Raw genomic sequence first — 11,926 nt, 5'->3', positions numbered from 1 at the left:
AAGGAGTTTAATCCTGGAAACCAGAAGATCATAATGTCTGACCCATTGTCGTGGCTTTAAAAGGCGTTTCTGGCTTGTTTAGTTGTTTTTCCTGCCTTTGTGATTGCCTGCTCCACCCTTCTTTTTACCCACTTATACGTACATAAAGACGCTCATCAGCAACTTGCTTGAATGGTTGTTAGTGCCAGGGTTTTACAGGAAAATGGTCTGGGAAAACTAAACTTGGCAATGGACGACGAGGAAACATGATCTGCTCTGTTGAGCCTTGATTTTTTTTGCTGCAGTGTTGAGTGTGGGGTCAGAATTTGGCATAAACATCATGAAAGCATGCATCCATTCTGCCGATATCGACGATTCAGGCTGGCGGCGGCGGCGTAAAGACGTCTTTCTGGTGCATTAATTAACATTGGGCCCCTTGCTGGAATTTAAACGTCATATTTTCAAGTCCCTCCCTGGTCAGTGATTAAGCACCAGCACTTTAATACGTCACCCTAATAAACGTGGAGGGGCCGCAAAGAAAACAGAAATCAAAGCAGCAGATTGTAATTGTGTAAAAGTAATTGTTTTCATCACTAGCTCACAATAAAGGGGTGTGATTTCTGTGTGTGTGTGTGTGTGTCTCCCCCAGCAGAAAATGAGTTCAGAGGTCCGACACTAGCAGCAGCAGCAGCACCGGGGAGAGCCAGTCCACTCAGAGACAAAGTACGTATCTCCACGTCTGTCCGTTCTGTCTGTCGTCAGAGCTGCACTTTCTCACTCACGACTCTTGCTCGTTTACCTCAGATGAGTCAAGACGCTACAGAACCACGAACACGAACCCGCTCCAAAGGCATCCGGGGTCAGTATACACACACACACACACACACACACACACACACACACACACACACACACACACATACACAAAGCTTGGACTGGACTGGTGACATTCTTACATACCTCTGCACTTGTATGAGAAAGATTAAGCCACAGATTGAAAACATATCCTTATAAATTGTCCAACTTTTCAGTGTGTGTGACAATAACAACAAAACAAAACCCATTATTTTGTCAGTTGTGGATTCCCAAGTTGGAAACCTGGCCAGGATAACAGCTCGTTCATTTATAGCAGCACGGTCATTACTTACTTCTTAACATTTGTCCTTTTCAGAATGCATATCTCCTCCATTCTTGTGCTTCAGTTTAAATGATCTGAATAATGAACGGCACAAGAAATAACTCCTCATCGTCACCAAAATCCTCCAGCTGCAACATCATCATGCTACCGTAGCCGCTATCACAGTTTTCTCAGTTGCTTTGACGCATTTCCTTATCTATTACAACACATTAAATCAAACAGCACCACACAACAATCCCGCAACTTCTTCGAAATCCAATGTTTATCTCTGAAAAGACAATATTTCTGTCAGTGGCATGACAGTGACATGTCCTTGCGTCATTGCTTTCAAACGAGACAATCAGAAGTGTTTCTCTGGCGTACGTCATGGTTAAGGTTTAGAGCCAGTGAGCACATTTTCTTCTGCATGGCATACGTCTATTTATAAAGCTACACATGACTGTATGTGGGAGATTTGTTGCAAGAGCCTGCACACGATTCACATTTACGCCTTTACTGTTTGTACTACAATTTGTTGGCAGACCGCGTCGTTGCGTTGCAGAAACAAACAAACAAACAAACAAACCGTACAGGCCGTGGGCTAGCTCTCAGAAAGGGCCTAGAGTTTGATTGACTTCCGTTCCAGTATCGTGGGAAATACTTTTTAATTTGTGGTTTTTATCAAGTAAAACAGTTGAACTTCTTCCACAAAAAGTTCCACAAGCGGGCTCCCTGTCTTCCAAAGTTGGAAAATTCATAAAAAATTGGCCTCTAATAGTATTTTTCACTCCAGTTATCTCAGACAGTAATAAGGCTGTACACTTCAAACCTGACACTTATATAGACAATCCCAAAAATGTTCAATATGTGGAATATGAAGTGGATAGGAGTGCTGGTTGTGAGGGAAAATTATTTTTTAAAAAGTCCTAATTTCAAAAATGTGCATTGTTCTGTGTCTGTATGTCTGTAACCTGTTCACCTGCTTGTGCTGCTTGGACAGGATGCTGTTGCAAAAGAGATTCTTGATCTCCATGAGCCTTTTCCTGGTTAAATAAAAATTGGTTTACAGCGTTTACATCACACAAAGAGGAAAAATCAGAAGTACAAACATAGCTTGGCCTGCAGCTTTGTTCAGGTGGGTGGTACGTATCCAAGTACCATCCATAAGGGTTTCCGGCAACGCATTGCATCGTAACAAGATGACCGCCTGATCACACATAGTCTCACAGTTTTTCCTCTCAAGTGAGCAACCCTGGTGGAACATTACAACATTAGAGACTTCATTTTTACTCGCGGCATGCATTTAAGGGTTAACAGCTGCTGTGGGTCCCTGGAGCTGTGTGGCCGCATTGTCTCCTTTGTGTGGCTTCCAGGCTTTAATACACACCTTGTAAAGACAGAGCGGGACGAGGAAGAATTTTATTGTATGCAAATGTGCAATGGCTAAAGAATTTTCAAAATAAGAGCATCGTTGTCCGTTTAAATGTAATGTGAGCGTTTGTGATGACTTTGCCGCTGCTTGACTCCCAGGGTCATCAGAACTGGTGGGACAAGAGATGAAGCAGGAGTTAAAGTAAGTGGCTTTGTGATTTATCAGAAGATCATGGTAATGTAGGAAGTGTGTGTTGTGTGTGTATGAAGTGTACATTTGTGTTTTTTTTATGTGTGTCAGCAGCACTTGTCCCACCCCTGGGTGTGACGGCAAAGGCCACGTCAGTGGGAGATACTCACGACATAGAAGGTAGGCTTCAGAAATCCAACGTCATGCAAACAGACGACCAGTTAGCACAAACACTACTGCATATATGAAGATATCGAGACAGTTATTGTACAATTGCACATTTGGAACAACACAATAGATCATAAACGTATAATCATACTGGTGTCAAACTGAAGCATGCCTACAGTGACATTGTAATTGTGATGTGTGGTTCTTAAATGCATTATTTATTTACGAACTTTTTTAACTCAAAAAATATCTTCATAATAGAAAAATACCACAAACATATCGCCCTGCTAGTGGAATGTAGAAGTTGCAATGCTCCTTACATGTTATCACATGTCAGTGTTCTGTTTAATGTAACTGGATCCACTAGCAGACTTGACACAAAGGCAACAATTAAAGAAATTATTTTAGTCCAGGGTGTCCCCTGCCTTCGCCCTAAGTCGGCTGGGGTAGGCTCCAGCCCCCCTGCGACCCTAGTGAGGATTAAGCGGTGTATAGATGATGGATGGATTTTAGTCATTCAGAGTATTTAGAAAAGGGATGGTGTGGAGCTTCCAGCTGAAACACGGTAACCAGTGTCTTAGAAGGCTGACGAGCTGGCTGGAGGCAGGCGGTGGATTGAGTTGTGTAGCTGAGGTGGCTGAGAGACAGCACAAACTTGGCAGAAAGCAGAGTTGGCTGTGACATTAACCGGCAGAGAGTGGAATGAAGAGCCGAGGTAAAAGTACTGCAGAGGCCCGACTGGTGGATGAGGTGTGTAGATTGATGAACAACCAGAAACGCACAAGTTGCCACACTTTGGTAAACACGCAAGAGACCTAAAGGAAAAGGGGGGAAAACAATAGAAACACAAGGAAGAGGGCAGGAGCTGCACCGTGACAGTTGTTATCTTTTGCGTTCATGCTACACGTTAACGTTCACGTCCGTATCCATCCCTCTCTCCTCAGCATACTGGGTTGCCCGATTGTGAAGAAAAGGAAGCTGGAGGAGGCCGAGGCCGAGGAGAGCCAGTCTGCTCCCAAGAGGAAGAACCAATCTGCCAAGCAGGCGACAGACGAGGGCTCCACTGCAGACAGTGACACAGCAGAGGAGGAGGAGGACCAGAGGGAGGAGGAAGGGAAGGAGGAAGAAGACACAAAGGACAAGAAGAAAAACAAAATAAAAAGCAAGCCAGAGTCAATAAAAAGTGAGTGGAACCAAACTAGAAGAGGAAAAAGTCTTATGTGCAGACAGCGGGTAGAACAAGAGACATTTGGGCCTCAGTCTCTTGTGAAAAAGTGTCCAGTAGAGCATAGCAGGTCAGGTTAGGAAAGACTCTCTGCCTAATTGTAAAGAATAAATGAGGAGTTCATTTGTAAAAACAGATAACTGCATCTACACGAACCGTCAGAAAACCCACTGAGACAATATCAATCAAACTGAAGTTATCTACTGAACCAAATCCACTCGACTTCAGTTTGATTGATTTCATCTCAAGCAAACAACAAGAAAAATAAGTTTTCTGAAAATCTACAAAAAAATGGAGTTATCTGTTTTTGCAAATGAACTCTTCAAATAGACAATATTCTGAAAACCATCTGTTGAGGATGAAAACAAAAATGATGACAGTAATTTTTTGTGCGCCGCCATGCTGGCTGCTCCGTCGGGCTCCATCGAGGCACCGTGGTGCTGAACCGGTGACGGATTTAAAGAACATGAAGTGTTTCAGTCGGGTGCTTGGCCACCATGTGCTGCCCTGATTCTCTCCGTCTCTGAATTCTCCCACGGGGATGAGCACCATTCTTCCAAAAGATATTCCCTCATGTGGTGTTTTGATGATGGTGGTGGTCTAAAATATCAGTCGAAACTCTTCCAAAGATCTTCATTTGGGTCGTGACTGTGGGTTTTAGCCCTCTAGCCGTTCAGTGACCCCTGGTGTCCTGTGCATGGGGACACTGCCCACAGATCACTTTTATCAGGATAGAAATGTTTCATCAGAGGCGGTCGCTCACAACAACTTTGATTAACTGACAGTGATGCTTCCCTTTAAGGACTCAAGCGGACCCAAAACATGCCTCCCACAGCATGAGACAGCGACCGGATGATGCCGTCGCTGTAGGAGTCAAGAGCTCAGGTTTTAATTCGTAACCCGTCCGTGCTTACTAACATCAATGCGCTAACGTGCTAACAACGATTAACATGCCCACGTTTAGCAGGTCATGTTTGATTTGTCACCGTGTTAATATAGTTTAGCTTGTTAGCATGCTGATTACTAATTAATTATCACTAAACACCACAGCTGAGGTCGTTGTTCTCTCCCGAATCAGACTCGTCTTTGATACAGACGACCGTTAAATTCAATTCATTCATTAGCAAAATGCAAACAGATGCTGTTGACACGTGTAACAGAACTTTAGGAAAAGATGCCAGAGAATCATTTGTTAAATTTATAATCAGTTTGTAGAAGGAAGAGTGAGTGCTTTTTAACAAAGTGTATGATAACAGAAACTAATCTTTCTGCTGTGTGACAAGGTATTACAAATGAGTTTGTACTTGAGTAAGGAAGGTAAAAAAAATACTGGTTTGGAAATAGTATTTTGCAGAAAGGGGAGTATAGAAAGAGTAGACTGCTTGAACTCGCTTGCAAGCTTCGTTTTGTTTATGCTGAACAAGTCGGATCAGGTCGACTCCAAGGTCAGTCATAATGCAGGCCTCCAGCTGAGCAATGACGAGGACCGAACGTTTGTGACACTGGCATTTATCTGTACTTTGAATCCACAGCAGACTGCTCACTGGTGGACACAGCAGACCCAGAAATAGCAGTTTGTCCTCGGGCCGACGAGAACAAGAACAAAAGCGTCACCTCAGGGACGGAGAACAAAACTGAAAGCGAGGAAACCAGTGAGGAAGTGAAGCCGGCATCGCTCGCTGAAGACCACCAGCAGGAGGACGCGGAGACGAAGGGTGAAGAGGAGGCTCAGCCGGTGACGCAGGAGCCGCCATCAGAGCAACCTGCAGAGGAAACGGGTGTGACTGAGATTAAAGAGACAAACGAGGAGGAGGAAGAGGAGGAGGAGGAGGAAGAGGAGGAGGAGGAGGAGGAGACGGACGAAGCAAAAGAAGAAAAGGAAGAGGAAGAGCTGCCAGAAAAAACAGAGGATATTGTCGAGGAGAGAGAGGTGGAAAGGCAGGTAATAAGCAAGGAAAATTCTGATCACCAGTACTCCAGCGGAGATTACAACCATCAGGCCAAAGAATCAAAACGGGAGCAGAGTAAGGGCATCGAGCAGGATGAGGAAGAGGACGAGGAGGAGCAGCAGGAGGAAGAGGAGGAGGATGAAGAGGAAGAGGAGGGAGCAGAGAGGGATGTCCTCCAAGACAATTACAGACCTTACACTTTGAGTCCATGCACTCAGGGATCTGAAGCCGAGGTGCTACTCAGGGAAGTAAAGGTTAGCACCCCCATGACCGAGGAAGAGGAGGAGGACGAAGAGCAGGAAGAGGAGAGAGAGGAAGAGGAGGACGAGATGCAGGGGAAGGAAGAGGGCGAGGTATTGGAAGAGGAGGAGGAGGAGGAGGACCGAGACTCCAGCAAGGCATCTCCGACCACGGTGGTTATCGAGGTCCACTCCGAGGAGGACGAGGACGAGGAAGAGGAGGAGGAGGAGGAGGAAGAGGAGGAGGAGGACGAGGAAGAGGTTGACGAAGGAGACGAGCAGGATCGCATCTCGGAGGGTTCAGGAATCACAGACGACTCAGAGAACTGGGATATGACTCGGGGGAACCTGGGCTTGCTGGAGCAGGCCATCGCGCTGAAGGCGGAGGAGGTGAAGGGAGGCCAGGAGATCCGCAGCTCCCCCGACTACCAGCCGTACAGCAGCTCCAGCAAGAGCTCCGAGGCCGCCGCTGTAGCACGCCGCGCCTCTCACTACAGTAAAGGTAAAGGCCTGCCCACTGGTGCTAGCACCAAAGAAAATTATTGTCGGGGATTGAGGCTGTGATCCTGTTAAAATTACTGTCACAGGTTTAAATGTTTGGCGAATGCTGTATAATCATATTAGTAAGGATGTCCTGATCAAGGTGCCCTCGATTGGATCCAAGTCATTTAATATTTACTATCTGCTGATACTGAGTCCCGGTTGGAGGCTCCACAAGCTCCAAAAGATCATTTGTATTTTCTAAATGCATGCCAGAAAATGTAGCTGCAGTACCTGGTTGTTCCACCAGGTGGCTGTTTAAGTAAATTAGTCAAAATGTGCATCCCTGGTATCCTGCTACAAACTGTGGTCTGACACCAGTGGTAGTAAACAAACAACTGGACTTAAAGAATGCTTCGATTTGCCCCGATCCGGGTCATCCCTACAGCTAGCTTACAGCATGCATTTTTTGTTATTCATATCCAACCTTTTATTATTAGTTAAATGGCCACAATAATATGTAATTATTTGAATATAAAAACCTCCTGTGTTGGGGAGAAAAGAAGAAAAGCAGCAGTAAGGGTCCAGGAGAGGCTGATCTGTTCCTGGATCTGCCTCTGGGGTGTCTTCATTCAAAAGAAAGTGAAACTACCCAGAAAATAGATGAACAGAGGAAAAAAAATGAGTGAAACACAACTGAAGGAGATAAATAATGGTTGCAAAAAAAGAAAACAGCCTATAATTTAGTATTGTTAAACATTATATCGTAGAACTGTCTGGTGTTAATACTTTGTTATTGCATTTGTTAGAACAATTTTGCATTTTTGCCACATATAGTGTGAAATTTACCCCATTTATATTTTCCTTCACCGGGTTTTGTTTACGTGAGCGGCTTCCGACAATCATCCTTTCAGTGCTCTTGTTTCTGTAATTAGTCAACAATTTAATTAACAGATAACAACAGAGTCACTGAGTAATGAGTGTGATGCAACTTCCTTAAATTAAAAGGCGGATTCCTGTACAGCGCTGCTTTATATTTATTTACCAGTTCCAGGCTGTTGTTGGCAAACCAACATCAAAATGTATTTATGTTGTGTGTATTTGATAATGTCTGCCTCTGTAGTTCTCGTGCGTGCTTTAAATCCTCGTCTACGTCCTGTTATTCAGAAAAGAAGGAGGTGAAGTGTCCGACCCCGGGCTGCGACGGGACGGGTCACGTGACCGGGCTGTACCCTCATCATCGCAGTCTGTCCGGATGTCCTCACAAAGACCGAATCCCTCCAGAGAGTGAGGACACGCTACCAAACACCACAGACCAGCACCCTGACGTGACCTGATGTGTTTTCTGTCACGTTCAGACTTTTCACAGTCATCTTAACACACATTTCATTTAGATGAAATGAAATGAAATGAAATGAAAAATGAAATGAAAAATACTTTATTCATCCCAGAAGGGAAATTCAATCAATGATGAATTTTAGATGCTCAGCAGCTTGAGAGCTTTGACTTTTTATATCTACACTGTTGCTGTTTTATTGATTATAATCACTACCACTAGGACTTTTATGACATCCTTCTGTTATTGATAATGCCACTAATACTTTCATGTTTGTGCTGCGTAACTGCTCTTATGACTCCTGCTACTGATGTGTAACCGTCCACTGACCTGAGTTTGCATCTGCTGTGTGTCTGTAGTCCTGGCCATGCATGAGAACGTCTTGAAGTGTCCCACTCCTGGCTGCACAGGCCAAGGACATGTCAACAGCAACCGCAACACACACCGCAGGTTAATCAAACACTCATGACGCACACACACATGCACACAAATTTACATAAGCCGTACAGAAATCATAGACATTTGTCGGTGGTTTTGGCAGCATTTTAGTTTAATATAGTGAAGTCGAGAATGATTAGAATAATGAAGATAAACATTTCCGTCGATATGTTTGCAGAAAATTCTGAGTGGAACCTCAAAGAGAACCAGCCTCAGCTAATACCACTAACATATACCTATACCGGCTTGTCAATGATTGAATGTTTACCTGTTTGTCAGAGTTTTATTTCATTAAATGCAAACGTCTGACCACGCCTCCTCTTTCAGTCTGTCCGGCTGCCCGATCGCAGCAGCAGCTAAGCTGAACAAGAACCAGGACAAACAGGTTCATTTACAGGCTTCATCCAGCGAACCTTCTTCCAACTCTGACAGAGTGCTCAGGTGAGACGTGCAAGCAAGTTCGTTTTCTGTTTTTTTAATACGCTGCATGTCCACGTCTGTTGAGCGATGACACTAACTTGTGACTTTTGGTCCAGGCCTATGTGTTTCGTGAAACAGCTGGAGATCCCTCAGTACGGCAGCTACCGGCCCAACACAGTGACCACCACGCCTCGAGCTAACCTCGCCAAGGAGCTGGAGAAATACTCCAAGGTGTCTTTTGACTATGCAAGCTTTGATGTCCAGGTGTTTGGAAAGCGTATGCTCATTCCAAAGACACCCAGCACAGCTGAAACATCACCTAAAGCCTTCAAATGTAAGAGCCCTGCTCCACTTCTATGTTAGATTCAGACATGTAGAAAGTATTACAATTCATCAAACAAATTCTATATGAAAGAGTTTTTTTTGGTCTCCACAAAGATGATGCTGTTTTTGATGTATTGTTGTTTTATTTTTCTTGGCTGGTAAGACAAATGTGGTGATGTTACGTTACAGTACATCCATATCAGAGCCCAACCAGCACCGGGTTTTTGAGGCTGTTGTTGATGTTTAACAGCCAAAATGATCACTTAGTATTCATTATATCAGACTAGTAATTTAAAGGTCTCACAATAATAAGCTGGTTGCACTGATTAACAGACAACAAATATAAACAACAGATTTTAAAACAGGGCTGCAAGGTGGCTCGGGTGTTAGCACCGTCGCTTCGCAGCTAGAAGGTCGCCGGTTCGTGTCCCAGTGAGGACACCCGGGATCTTTCTGCGTTTGCATGTTCTCCCCATGCAGCGTGGGTTCTCTCCGGGTTCTCCGCCTTCCTCCCACAGTCCAGAAACATGCTGAGGTTAATTGGTGATTCTAAATTGTCCGTAGGTGTGAATGTGAGTGTGCTTGGTTGTCTGTCTCTAAGTGTAGCCCTGTGATAGACTGGTTACCTGTCCAGGTGAACCTGCCTTCACCCTGAGTCAGCTGGGATAGACTCCAGCCCCCCACGACCCTAGTGAGGATTAAGTGGTGTATAGATAATGGATGGATGGATGTTAAAACAGGAGGTTGATATAAGTGTATTTGCTGATCATCCAAGTAGTCGCTGCTCAGCTTTGATGATACCTGCTTTCCATCAGTGATGCCCAAACACAGCGGGAAGTTCTGAAGTCCCCCGAAACCATGTGTCTGTGTGTCTGCTCAGCACACCTCATAAATAATCTCACAGTGCTATAGTCCAATGTGTAAGTAGCTGCTGTACCCTGTAAAAAAACAAACAAAAGCAAAGTCACAGTCTTTCAGAAACAGCTTCATGCCCACAGTGTTTTCAGCATGAAGGCCAATGTAGTGTAGAACAGAGTCACATGTGTGTTCATTGTCTGCTGTCACTGTCCTCATCAGTCTACGCACAAATTCAGACGGTGACTACTTCAATTAGAGCTCATATGACAGATAAAGGTGTGGATGACAGACCTCCTCATGGTGCAGTCAGTCTGCAGCGAGAACAATCTCCACGGCACACATTTTGGGCTGCACATGAGCAGACGCTTACTTGGATACTGCTCTCTTTCTCTTTTGCTCTAGTAAATTCATTCTGCTTCATTCTCACACAGCTAAATCATTCCCCAAGGCGTCCTCCCCGAGTCACAGCGTGTCCGGAGGCTTTTCCAAGAGCCCCTTGTCCTCCAGCGGTTATGACTATAGCCAAGATGCAGAGGCAGCCCACATGGCGGCAACAGCCATCCTCAACCTGTCCACGCGCTGCTGGGAGAGACCAGAGGCTCTCAGCACCAAACCCAAGGAGCCCTGCACCAAGGTACACCGGCTTTCCTTCACACAGATTCCTCTCTTTTTTGTAGCCGAGCTTATCAGAGCACAACGCACGGCATGTTCTCTGACACTGTAGCACCATGAATCTTCATCCTACAGGAGTCAGACATTGAGGTGGATGAAAATGGCACCTTGGACCTCAGCATGAAGAAGACCAAGAGGGAGGGTATGCAGTCTCCAGAGCCTTCGTCCTCTTCATCTTCCTCCTCTCAACACATGGGAGCCACCTTGTCTCAGGGCCACACTCAGCCAGAGTGGGAGGGGCCGCTAGACTTCACCAAGCCGAGTGGAGTGAAGGAGGAGGACCACGAGGAGGTACTGAACGCACCACACTGGAAGAAGAAAGTAAATGTTTATCAGAGGGTACCTGAGCTGTGAGAAACTCATGTTTCACTGTGCTTCAGGTGGAGTTCGCGGCTCCCTCGTACACTTCATCTGAGGGTGAGGAAGAGGACCAGGAGAACCTAGAGGACAGGAAGTACCCCGGTGAGGTCACCACCAGCAGCTTCAAGGTCAAGTTTCAGCCCAAAGACAGCAAAAAAGAGGTTCTTGTGTAAGTCACAATTTTTTATTTATTTTTATTTTTTTGCAATTTCCTCTGTTCAAAACTGGTCCTGAGGTGTTCCACTTGTGACTTCACAAGTGGTTACTGTAAAAAACCCTTTTTAGTTTGATTAGTGGTCTGGATCAAACCAAAATGAACTGATATTATTCAAAAAGGAGTCTGAAGGGCACCAGACTATCAGACCTGGAGCCTGGTTAAAGTCAAGGTGGGACAAGAGTCAACCAGCAGCACAAATGGTTGTGACAGGCCATCTGAGCCAGTCCAACCTCCAGTACATCCAAGCTGGCACTGGCTATATGGAAGAGTCTGGAAACCAGAAATGGACATATCAGCTACAGCCCAAATGTAATAGATGCACTGCTATATTTTCAATGCACACTGTTTTAGGCGTGAATACAGCATTCAAAGTTCTCACGGAGACATCATGACCATATGGCACGAGAGAAGTTCAGTTCTGAAGGCCTAGACTTGGTAACACTTTATAATACTGTCTGTGATTTGAATGGATTACAACCACAGTTACAAGAGTCACTGCTGCTTGCTGGAGGAAGGCAAGAAGAAGGAAGCAACAAGCAGGACATTAATGTTATGGAAACTGGGCACCTGCAGGGTACAGTAC

The 11,926-nt window shown here is 45.0% G+C and overlaps 1 protein-coding gene across 1 annotated transcript in view; it reads left to right on the top strand.

Moving 5' to 3' along the window:
• Window positions 1-632: 632 nt before the first annotated feature.
• The window catches only part of myt1a (myelin transcription factor 1a), a 25,474-nt gene continuing 14,180 nt past the window's right edge, over window positions 633-11,926 (top strand). Inside the window, exons 1-14 of the mRNA XM_008282570.1 lie at window positions 633-702; window positions 784-838; window positions 2,627-2,671; window positions 2,750-2,837; window positions 3,770-4,008; window positions 5,583-5,828; window positions 5,958-6,740; window positions 7,886-8,005; window positions 8,414-8,504; window positions 8,820-8,933; window positions 9,029-9,246; window positions 10,526-10,728; window positions 10,842-11,057; window positions 11,147-11,295. Of these exons, the coding sequence (XP_008280792.1) occupies window positions 784-838; window positions 2,627-2,671; window positions 2,750-2,837; window positions 3,770-4,008; window positions 5,583-5,828; window positions 5,958-6,740; window positions 7,886-8,005; window positions 8,414-8,504; window positions 8,820-8,933; window positions 9,029-9,246; window positions 10,526-10,728; window positions 10,842-11,057; window positions 11,147-11,295 (2,567 nt within the window). The 5' untranslated portion in view covers window positions 633-702. The remainder of the gene's footprint in view (window positions 703-783; window positions 839-2,626; window positions 2,672-2,749; window positions 2,838-3,769; window positions 4,009-5,582; window positions 5,829-5,957; window positions 6,741-7,885; window positions 8,006-8,413; window positions 8,505-8,819; window positions 8,934-9,028; window positions 9,247-10,525; window positions 10,729-10,841; window positions 11,058-11,146; window positions 11,296-11,926) is intronic.

The sequence above is a fragment of the Stegastes partitus genome, unplaced genomic scaffold (genome assembly GCF_000690725.1).
Source record: "Stegastes partitus isolate 25-593 unplaced genomic scaffold, Stegastes_partitus-1.0.2 Scaffold276, whole genome shotgun sequence".
NCBI classification, from domain to species: Eukaryota; Metazoa; Chordata; class Actinopteri; family Pomacentridae; genus Stegastes; species Stegastes partitus.
The sequence above is the reverse complement of the archived record's forward strand: the minus strand, read 5'-3'. Positions and strand labels throughout refer to the sequence as shown.